An 11,350-nucleotide genomic window follows, 5' to 3' on the forward strand; every position below is an offset into this window, starting at 1 on the left:
CCCACTTCGCTTCAACAGCCGTTTGGGACGGGGAACAAACCACCTTCGGCTTCGGCCCCCGGAAGTACTGTCCACCCCGCGAGGTTTCACTTCCGGGAGCCCTGCTTGTCTGCCGGGGAAGTATTTCGTGAGCGGCCACTTCCGGTGTCCTTTTCCCAGGTGCGGCAGCGGCGTGCTTGGGAGAGGAGGAAGAAGAAGAAGAAGGTGAGGGGTCTCTGCGCTCTTTCGAGCCTCTGTAGCTTCTGCGAGTCCTCGAGGTGACGCTTCTGTGCTCCTGAGTAGGGAGGAGCTCGCTTTGAGGAGGCCGGCCCGGGGTGCAGTGCTTCTGAGCATGTCAAGAGCGCAGTTCCATGAAGGGGGAGCAGCCTCTCTTTCGTTTCCCCTTCCAAAAAGTGCTCTAATTTAACAAATTAATTAATTTTTATTGTATATGTCTTTGTGGTTGTATTTTTGGTTATCATTTGATATATTTGGTTTTTTGTTTGTTTCATTGATTTTATCGTATGTGTTGTGTTTGTATGAAACTTAATAAATATTATTGGAAGTCAAAAAGTGCTCTCAACGTAAGGAGTTCTGGCTCAAAATGTCATTCTGCCAAAAAGAAAAGGGGGGGGGAGAACTGAGGGGGCAACTCCCATCTCTTGCGGGGGCGCAATTAGTGCCAGCACCGTCCGTTAAGAGTTTGGGTGTAATCTTCGACACCTCCCTTTCCATGGAGGTGCAGATTGCAGCTATAACAAAGGCGGCATTTTTTCATCTCCGCCAAGCTAAGCAGTTGGCTCCTTACCTCTCTCACCCTGACCTAGCCACTGTGATCCACGCGACGGTCACCTCCAGACTGGATTATTGTAACTCGCTCTACGTGGGGCTGCCCTTGAGACTGACCCAGAAACTCCAGCGGGTGCAGAATGCCGCAGCGAGACTCCTTACGGGGTCTTCGCTTAGAGATCACATTCATCCGGTGCTATACCAGCTGCACTGGCTCCCGGTGGAGTACAGGATCAGGTTTAAGGTGCTGGTTTTAACCTTCAAAGCCCTATACGGCCTAGGGCCCTCGTACCTACGGGACCGCCTCTCCTGATATGCCCCACAGAGGAACTTACGGTCTTCAAATAAAAACATCTTGAGGGTCCCAGGCCACAGAGAGGTTAGGCTGGCCTCAACTACAGCCAGGGCTTTTTCGGCTGCGGCTCCAACCTGGTGGAACGCTCTGTCACAAGAGACAAGGGCCCTGCAGGACTTGACATCTTTCCGCAGGGCCTGCAAGACAGAGCTGTTCCACCTGGCATTTGGTCAGGGCGCAGCCTGACCCCCTCCTCTGGCAATCTTTACAAAACTTTAGTTTATGGTTGCCATCAATTTTGATTTTAATTCATTTTTATAATGTTTTATAATGTCATACTGTTTTAGTGTTGTTAGCCGCCCTGAGCCCGGCTTCGGCTGGGGAGGGCGGGATATAAATAAAATTTTTTATTATTATTAACTTAATTCATGTTTTTAACTCAGCGCTTAAAAATTCTCAGTGCCCTCCATTGGTGCTGCATGTAAAGATGCAGAATCCATGACTGAGAGGAGTCAGAGAGGGACTTTTCTATGTATCCATGCTTAGAGAGCGAAAAATAGAAACATGTGTTTCTGTGTATCCCTGCTTTTCTGGCAACATAAGAGTTTGGATAGGAAAACCTGCAGAGCTGTGTAAAATACATGGCTTTGGTTTTTCATTCTGTGTTTCTTTCCCATGATGAAGGTTGCCATGGCTCAGAGCCTGAAAGACCTCGCTGGGCGCCTGCCCACCGGCCCTCGGGGCATGGGGACTGCCTTGAAGTTGTTGCTGGGTGCTGGTGCTGCAGCCTATGGTATCCGCGAGTCTGTCTTTACAGGTAAGTCAGTGGTATTTGTGTATGGTCATCTCCATTCTTTTGCACAATGCTTGGTGGTAATTACTGACTGCTTTTGTCTCTCTGTTTCCACAGTGGAGGGTGGCCAAAGAGCAATATTCTTCAACCGCATTGGTGGAGTTCAGCAGGACACCATTCTTTCCGAGGGACTGCATTTCAGGTACCTGCTCAAGAACTATGTTGGAAAGTTGAGAATAACAGGAAATCCCAAGATGTTGTCATTCCCAGACAAATGTTTTCTAACAGCACCTCACTTCCAGAGATTCATCATTATAAAGCATACAAACCTTAATTTTATTTGAAATTCTTGTAGCATGCCAATATTTTTTATCTGATCACAAACTCCTAAGAATCATTTGTCAACTCTTAAGAGGTAAATGTTTTCTCTCGTGCTAATATAGTTTCTCCTTTGGCTAAATGTCTTACTGTGAAAACTTCAAGAAGTGCTGTTCGTGAGAAAGTGAAACCCAAAAATTGAATTGAAGGACACTAAAGATTATTTGTTATTTTAGTGCAGTGTTATCAATGTGAATCAAGTAATATAGTTTACTAAGACATAGTATCAAGAGAAGAAAATGCAGTCTTCGGGCAAGTTCTGTGGTTTCTCTTATCTTAAAGCACATGAGAAAAGAAAAAAAGTATTTGTAGGAATTCTTTATTTCCACATATCTGTACTGCTTGGTTTTGGACATCTTAATTTGGTATAATCTTCATTTTCTTCCTAGAATTCCCTGGTTCCAGTATCCAATAATTTATGATATTCGAGCTCGGCCCCGCAAAATCTCCTCGCCAACAGGCTCCAAAGGTGAGGTCATAGAGAAGCACATTGTCTTTTGGTTTTGTATTCCTCTCTTCAATAAACACAGGGTGATGCACATAGTTTATTCTACTTTCCTCTTTTCCCTAATGAATCTTTACAGTAATCCTGTAATGCACATTAGGGTGAGAGAGGGTGAGTGGATCAAGCTTACCCAGTGAACTTCAGAGCAGAGAGGGTTTTTTTTGTCTGGGTCTCCCAGGTCTGAGCCCAGCCATTACATCAGATACCACTGCTACTTTATTGTCACTTCTTGGGAAGATGTGTTTTTCCATATCCAAGTGTAAAGCAAGGGCGTCAGAACAATCTTGTAGAGAGCATCATGAATGGGTGAGATCTGGGTGCACAATCAGAGTTGAAAGGTGAAGACAAACCACTAGGACTATGCTTAGTTTGATTCTGTCTCTAGACTTGCAGATGGTGAACATCTCCTTGCGAGTTCTGTCACGCCCAAATGCTGCTGAACTACCCAGCTTGTACCAGCGCCTTGGTCTGGACTACGAAGAGCGAGTCTTGCCTTCCATTGTCAATGAAGTGCTCAAAAGTGTGGTGGCAAAGTTCAACGCCTCACAACTCATCACTCAGCGAGCTCAGGTCTGTTCACTTTCCATGCAGGCAGACTTACCTGTCCCAACTCCACTTTTCACGGGAGGAAGGGTTACAAAGGTGGGAGGTTGCAGGTTATTGGTGTGGATTCTGCATGCTTCCACTACCTCACTAGTTTTTGATGGTTTAAGCCTTAAGAAATTTTCCATGGGATAGATGAAATCATTTGCAAAGTTTGTCATGTTTATACATTCTTCCATTTACTGAGGCAATCTTCCCTCATTTCCATGTAGCTCAGTTATTTAGTGAAAGGTAATTAACGCGGGTGGCGCTGTGGGTAAAACCTCAGCGCCTAGGGCTTGCCGATCGCATGGTCGGCGGTTCGAATCCCCGCGGCGGGGTGCGCTCCCGTCGTTCGGTCCCAGTGCCTGCCAACCTAGCAGTTCGAAAGCACCTCCGGGTGCAAGTAGATAAATAGGGACCGCTTACCAGCGGGAAGGTAAACGGCGTTCCGTGTGCTGCGCTGCTGGCTCACCAGATGCAGCTTGTCACGCTGGCCACGTGACCCGGAAGTGTCTGCGGACAGCACTGGCTCCCGGCCTATAGAGTGAGATGAGCGCACAACCCTAGAGCTGGCAAGACTGGCCCGTACGGGTAGGGGTACCTTTACCTTTACCTTTTTAATTAACTTAGTTGGTGTCAGTTTTTAGACATTGCAATGGTAAGTTGCATGGTAAAATTTGAGGTCATTTAGACATACAACTGTATACAATTACAAAATAATAGCATTTGATGGACAACTTTAATCCTGGATTAGACTAAAACAATATGGCATTGGTGGACATAATTGTCTGGTGGACTGAGGAACTGGAAAGTCTTTCCCCAATGAAATGCAAGGGCAGTTAAGCAGTATCAATATGCTTTAAGGTCACTTCTAAATATCAGATAAAGTTTCTAATGAGATGTGATCTGGCCTTTAAAATCTCCAGGCTCTTGATTTCCTCCAGTAGCTGCATTTGGCTCTGGGCCTACCCAGTACTGGCCTCTGGAAGTTTCACATAATGATTAATGTGACAAGTAAAGTGATAACTCTGTAATTTAGCAAAGTAAGGAAAATTGAGTGGTGCTGCAAAAGATATTGCAAAAGATAATGTACCACCTTTGGAGATTTAAGCAATCCCTAAAGAAAACCTGCTTCACACATTTGGCAGAAGCTAGAGTAAACCACCTGGAGATTATAGGTCCATAAGTCTGTTGGATATGACATTGGTTTCTGTATAAACATGACCTTCTGACCAAATGAGAAGAACGAACTAAATCAACATAATTTTTGAAGCATAGACTGGCTTCAGGTATGGAAGGTGTTTTCTTCTGTGTTCTGAACTATCTTATTAATAAGTGTACTGAGAGTTCTAAGAAATCTCTTCATGTATACTTCCCTAAGAGTATTTAACAGAGCTGACCACAAAAGGCTGTGCCTAAACCTAGAGCTTAAAAATTCCTTTGTCACAATTTTATTTTCTAACACATCAACCGAGGTGACTGAGCCTGGGCTGACTACTAGCTCTCATTTTTTCTCATCTGCATGTCAGTGACTTGAACATGAAACTCTAGCTTTTTGAATTGGATGCTTTTCAAAGCTCTTGGGGATTCTCATGACTTTCCCTGGTCTGAAGGAAGCTGCCACCTGCTCACGATAAATGTTATTGCTTTAGGTGTCTTTGCTTATCCGTCGGGAGCTGACAGAGCGGGCGAAAGATTTTAGCCTTATTCTAGATGACGTAGCCATCACAGAACTGAGTTTCAGCCGGGAGTACACAGCAGCGGTGGAAGCCAAGCAAGTGGGTGAGTCCAAACAAGTTCTGGTCCTTTCTCTAAAGCTGTGTTTGCATAAAGTCAGCTAGGACTGCTCCACATGCACAAATAGCTGGACATAAGCCCAGCTAAGTGGAGTAGGGCTGTTTTTGACTAAATGTGCACAGGACAGGCCTGCAAATCTTTTAAAGAATGAAAGAAACCCCTGGAAGTGGTTGCAGAGAAATTCTCATGTTCTCTTTGCTCTTCTTCTCCAGCCCAGCAGGAGGCGCAACGAGCTCAATTCCTGGTGGAGAAAGCTAAGCAGGAGCAGAGACAGAAGATTGTTCAAGCGGAAGGAGAAGCCACAGCTGCCCAGATGATATCCTTGCTTTGCTGTGGGGAGACAACCATCACACAGTTTTCCAAGGGTGTGGGAAGTGGTCTCTTGCAGAATCCCCAAACTCCAGATTTTTGAGCTTGGACTGATATAAGAGGCATCGCATTGCACAAGTGAAGGGCATCTGTTTTCAGTTACCTGGAATTGCTGGTGGGAGAATTGGGGGTGCTATTAGGAAGATTTTTGGGTGCTGAGATTCTGAGGAGTTACCCTGCAACAAGAAGTTAAGCAGCAACTAGAGGTTATTCCCTCCTGAGGACTTTCTGCTTTCCTGTCCTCCCCTCTCATACCAGACAGCGTTCAAGTGAATGGGGTGCTCAGTTCTTCTCCATCATATAAAGCGCGTTTCCTTAAACGTGCAGTCCCATTGCCTGCAGAAAGATGTTGGGACTATTTTATGCCAGCTAGTGCTGTGCTAGTTGATGAGAGCTTGATTCATTGATTCCTGGTGTGTAGCAACAGGGTGTTTGCAGTTGTACAGAACTGTCTCCCACAAGACTGTGGCTTGGAGTGGAGCAAAGTAGGGCTGTGTTGATCCCAGGTGGGTGAGTTCAAGGAGGTGTAGGTCCCACATCCCAAAATGGTGAAATAGCGCCTTAACCTGTTCACATTGGTGAAGCCCTCAGCAAGAACCCAGGTTACATCAAGCTGCGCAAGATTCGTGCCGCCCAGAACATATCCAAGACGGTGAGTTTTAGGACACTGGAGTTGCTTTCTCACCCCCCCCCCCCCCAAACAGTGCTTTTCCAGGCCAAGTGATGAACCTAAGGCGAATATGATATGCTTCCTCTGATGTGTCTCTGTGCCACACTTATTTATTAAGTTGGTCTGTGCATCTTAGCAGGGGCCTTGGAGCCTCTGGCCTTTGTAAAAGCAGACCCACATCATGTTCAATGTGCCATGCCCAGCTGTGGCCGCTTACAGACCATAATGTGCCACAGGCCAGGAACAGGCTCACAGGAAAATCAGACACATGGAGAAGCAGAATGAACTGAAGCATTGCAAAGACTGATGGCCCTGGGCTAGAAAAAAAATGTAGGATAGTAGATCAGAAATAAAATACTCTACGTTCATAGTGAAAAAAGGGAGTAAACTTGAATTCAACTCCCTTTAAAATCTTCGCTGTTCTGGTTTCTTGTCCTCACTAGAACTGTACCCGTAGTGGTGCCTTCCAGACTTTTTCCAGAACAACAACAGCAAAAAGGACTAGCAAATTATTTTTTAAAAAGAGACTTTCTGAAATTCTACCTGCAGCCTCCAAGGCTGTTTTTCTTTTCCATCCCCCTTTAAGCTTTGAGACTTACTTTGTCTAACAGTTTTTTACAGTTCAGTGTTGAACGTTAATTCTCTGCCATTTGTTTGGAATTGGTTTCCCCCAAATGCTGGCAGAACGAAGTTCTCTGTTGAATACAGTTATTTGTACCACTGGACCTTTGCTTACACCCTCCTTGATCTGTCCCTTTCTTGCCTTTTACAGATCGCTGCATCTCAGAACCGCGTGTATCTTACAGCCGACAACTTAGTGCTGAATCTACAGGATGAAGGTTTCACTAGGTAAGGGAGTTTGTGGAGATACCTCCTAAAGCTTTTTGCTTCCTTCTGTAATGAGCCTTAGGAGCTCCATCCCCCAAATATGAGTTTCTTGGAGGAATAGCAGAGCATAAGAAATAAACAATGCCCCTTGCTTTCTGGGTGTTACATAAATGCACATGTACTGTCAGTCATCCATGCACGCACGCACTCTGTGTGTGTGTGTGTGTGTGTGTGTGAGAGTGAGAGAGACAGACAGACAGACATACACAAACACAGCTGTATTCCCATATTTGTATAAAGATGAATAAACTGAGACAGGCATGTCCTATTCATGGTCAAATCCCAGATCTGGGAACTGGTATGCTTACTTGTTCTGGACAAAGTTGCAATTCCTCTCATGGGAAGGGTACATAGTCTGGGAGCACTAATTCTACCTTCATGCTACAGAGGTCAATGCCCCTCTAGTGACAGGGGGACGAATTTAGATAAGTAGTCGGGCTAACCGAAGCCCGCACAATTGGACTTTCCCCCTTCTCCTCCTCCTGTGTGTCTGCCACGCCCTCCCCAGATCTGCCCAGGAGGGTTTGGAGAACTAAAACAGTGTCCAAGGGGAGGAGAGGCGAGAGAGTTCTGTTGGGCAACCAGAGATGCTTTCGCTCCCAGAATGAGCTCCTTAGTGGTATGTTGAATTCCACCCGGACTGTTCATTGCTGGTTATACCCATTCCTGGCCTTTCCACTGTTCTCCGTGCATTGGTAACTTCCTTTCTAGAGTACAGAAATGTGCTCCATGTGGGGCTACTCTTTGTTTGGTTCAGGAATTTGTCACTAGTTTTCAATGCTGCAACTAGAGTACTCTGCATCATGTCTTTCCACATTAATACAACACTGGCACTTAAAAATCTGCAATGGCTGCTTATCTGCTACCAAGCAAAGTTCATGGTTTTATTATTAGCACACAGAGCCCTGTGCAACTTGGGACAAGGATACCTGGCGGCAACCTTTGTGATCTTCCATGGCTAGAAGATGGTCATCTAGAAACCCCATAGAAACAGGCCTTCTCCCTTTGGGATACACTTAGTTAGTTAGTTAATAAAATTTATACACTGCTTGGTTGTAAAAAACAAAACATTAAAGTGGTATACAAAATAGAAAACAGTAAAACCAAGAAAAAATTACAACTCTACAGTGGTACCTCGGTTTACGAGCTTAATCCGTTCCGGAAGTCCGAAACCGTTCTTAAACCGAGGCATGCTTTTCCCTAATGAGGCCTCCCGCCGCCGGTGCCCTTCCACTATTTGGATTCTGTTCTTAGACCGAGGTAAAGTTCTCAAACCAGGACACTACTTCTGGTTTTGCGGAGTTCATAAACCAAATAGTTCGTAAACAGGGCTGTTCTTAAACCGAGGTACCACTGTACTTTAAAACATAATACAAAAGTTAAAAAACACTAAAATAGACTAAAATTACCTCAGCTTTGGAAAGTATATCTTTTATGGTTAGCATAGTGATAACGATTTTTCTGTTGGCTTGGCTGTTTTTAATATGATAGATTTTTGTAATGGGCTTTTTTTGTATTTTTAATGTTTATTTCCAGCAATTCCTGGTAATTGTAAATCTCTCTGAGATTTTGCTAAAAATGTTGTGGTACATAAATTACCGAAGTTGATAAAATAGTTCTAACTTTCTATGTCTCTCTCTCCCCGTCCCGTTCTTCATCACCACTTTTTCGTTGCGCTTCTGGTTACAGAGGAAGGTAAGATAACAATATTTTAACTTCAAGTAGAGCTGCAACATTTAACTGAATAAGATTCCCTCCTTCCAGGGAATTGGGGGAAGGAAAGAAAGAGAGAGAAAATGGGAGGGTGGTTGCTTGGAATGGAACAAGCAGGGAAAGAGAAACCAGGGCAGGGAGTGAACTACTTCTACTCCTCTGAAGAATTCCAAGTTCCTTCCACCCCCTGCTGTTGTTCCTTATGTTTTCTGAGTGGAGCCTGTGCTATTATGATTGACTAAGGCTGTTTCTTGGCGGTGAAGTCAGTCCATTGTTCCTGCTCTGCTTTACTCCAGCCTGCTGGAGTTTTTGATTTGAGTTCCTACTGAAATGAGGCTGCATTTTAATGTTGTATTTCAATCTTGTTTTTAAGTTGTATTTCAATCAGTTGTTTTCATACTTTGTGTTAGACGCCCTATGTCCGGTCTTAGCTGGGGAGGGCGTGGTATAAATAAATTTTATTATTATTACAGTGGTGCCCCGCAAGAAGAATGCCTCGCAAGACGAAAAACTCGCTAGACGAAAGAGTTTTCCGTTTTTTGAGTTGTTCCGCAAGACAAATTTCCCTATGGGCTTGCTTCACAAGACGAAACGTCTTGCGAGTTCTTGCGAGTTTGTTTCCTTTTTCTTAAAGCTGCTAAGCCGTTAATAGCCACTAAGCCGCTAATAGCCGTGCTTCACAAGACGAAAAAACCGCAAGACGAAGAGACTCGCGGAACGGATTAATTTCGTCTTGCGAGGCACCACTTTATTATTATTATTATTATTATTATTATTATTATTATTATTATTAGCCCCCCCACACCCACATTGTGTGAATGTTCCTCTTTGGTAACCCCCCCTTTTTTTGTTTCTCTTGCAGTGACAGCCTCCTGATCAAGCAGGGGAAGAAATGAACTAGCGGCCGCCTCCCAGAACCATCGAAATGACTGGCAGAATGGGGGTTATGCACAGCCGTGGAAGAGCCTTGCACATCTCTGCTGCCCATAAGTCTTCTCTTTGACCTGGGCCTTCTTTCCAGTTGTCACCTTCACTTCCCAACGCGCCATTAATAAGCCCTTTCTTGGCTCATCATCTGGTTCCTTTTTTTGGGGGGGAACTGCCAGCCGTGAAGGCCAGCTGTGGAAACAGACTTCATGCTGAGTCGGGGTGCGGGGGGTGCGGGACTTTTTTGCTCCCATGGTCACTGATCCCACTCCACCCAGCCTGAAGGACTGGGTACAGGTGGGCAGCAGAGACCAGCCAAGGGGTTGGTTTTTAAGTAGATCAGATTGTTGCTCTCCTCTTCCTGCTGTGGCTGAATGAGGCCTGAGTAAATATAATCCCCGGCCTCTCACATCAGTGGAGAGTTTGCTATCTTTGCCCCCTCCCCTGCCCCTGGCCCCCGTCGAGCACCTCGTCTCAGGAATAGATGGGGCTTCTGCAAGTGCTGTGATCTCCATTTATGTAAGTTCTTTTGCATCGTGATTCACAACTTTATACAAATAAAATCAGGTCCAAAACTCTTCTGACACCATTGTGAGTGAATGTTCATTTTGTATGGGGTGGGTTTCTTAGAGTCAAGGCAGGGAACTCATGGAAATGGCTGGGAAGCTGCCCATTCATCTCCCTCTTAAGTCCTCTGAAAAAATTTTTTGCTAGAATAAGCTCCCTAAATGGCTAAAGAGAGGGAAGGTACATGCTTTAGTTCTCAGTCGACTGCTGTGTTTTCCATCTGCTCATTTAGAACTTTGTTAGAAATAACATTCTCTTTTCTTCCTGCAGAAGGTTGCTTTCTTTCGTTTTTGCTGTTATGCAAGAGCAGGCGGTGTTCTGTCAAGCCTGTGTAGAATACAACCCATTAACAATTTCCTTAGCACTACTTACATTCCCCCTCCACGTCTGGTATGGTTCTCAGCTGCAGTCATAATGGTTCATATGAAAACAGTTCAGAAATAATTGCTTTAAAAGTGAGGTGGGTTCTTTGCTGTTGCCATTGGGGTTTCTTGTAAAAAAAAAACAAAAAAAACCCCCACAAATAGGGCACACGTATATTTTCTACCAGAGCATTTGAGCAATGAAATGAGTTCACTTAAGAAAACTGGCAACTTTTTTTTTTTTTTTTTTTTTAGGCAGTGAAAAAAGCTACAAGCTGGCAGGGGGAAAAGTTGGTGGTGGCCAAGCTCTTTCAGCAAAGTATGCCACAAATAAATGCAATGATTTTGTGATGGCAAGCCATCGTCAGGCCTTTCTCTTGGAGAAATCATGAGCTTGTGCTGTGTCAGGGTTGTGCACCTTCAGACCGCAAGTAGATGTTGCGATATACAAAATAACTACAATTTCTGCACATAGAAAGCCCTATGTATCAGGGGAAAGGGTTGTAGCCTAGCCACCTGGGTGTGCCAGTTTTCTGTGTGCAGGAATTTGTTTAGTTTTGAAGATGGACGCTCCTGCTTACCTCAGCCTCGCCATCTTATAATTTGACCTTACAGGACTACATGAGTTACTAAAACACTGTCTGTGAAGCAGTCTGCACAAACTAGAGCACTATAAATGCTAAAAGTTGATGTTGCTGGTATATTTTTGTGTCGTACAGTTTCAGTGTCTCCC

The 11,350-nt window shown here is 44.6% G+C and overlaps 1 protein-coding gene across 4 annotated transcripts; it reads left to right on the forward strand.

Annotated features, from left to right (window-relative positions):
- Nucleotides 1-56: 56 nt before the first annotated feature.
- Nucleotides 57-10,272, forward strand: PHB2 (prohibitin 2; the record flags this gene model as incomplete). Of its 4 annotated transcripts, XM_079960348.1 has the most annotated exons (10): nucleotides 57-204; nucleotides 1,748-1,880; nucleotides 1,974-2,058; nucleotides 2,624-2,703; nucleotides 3,125-3,309; nucleotides 4,977-5,106; nucleotides 5,334-5,437; nucleotides 6,065-6,142; nucleotides 6,933-7,009; nucleotides 9,624-10,272. In XM_079960348.1, 9 exons carry the CDS (start codon nucleotides 1,754-1,756, stop codon nucleotides 9,655-9,657), a joined length of 900 nt encoding a protein of 299 aa, XP_079816474.1. In that variant the 3' UTR covers nucleotides 9,658-10,272. The 4 variants fall into 4 exon arrangements, with proteins under 4 accessions (XP_079816474.1, XP_079816476.1, XP_079816473.1 ...); XM_079960350.1 differs by lacking the exon at nucleotides 57-204 and having other exon boundaries at nucleotides 1,742-1,880; nucleotides 6,933-7,021; nucleotides 9,630-10,272; XM_079960347.1 differs by lacking the exon at nucleotides 57-204 and having other exon boundaries at nucleotides 1,742-1,880.
- Nucleotides 10,273-11,350: the final 1,078 nt, after the last annotated feature.

Source organism: Podarcis cretensis (genome assembly GCF_951804945.1).
Source record: "Podarcis cretensis genome assembly, chromosome: 17".
NCBI lineage: Eukaryota > Metazoa > Chordata > Lepidosauria > Squamata > Lacertidae > Podarcis > Podarcis cretensis.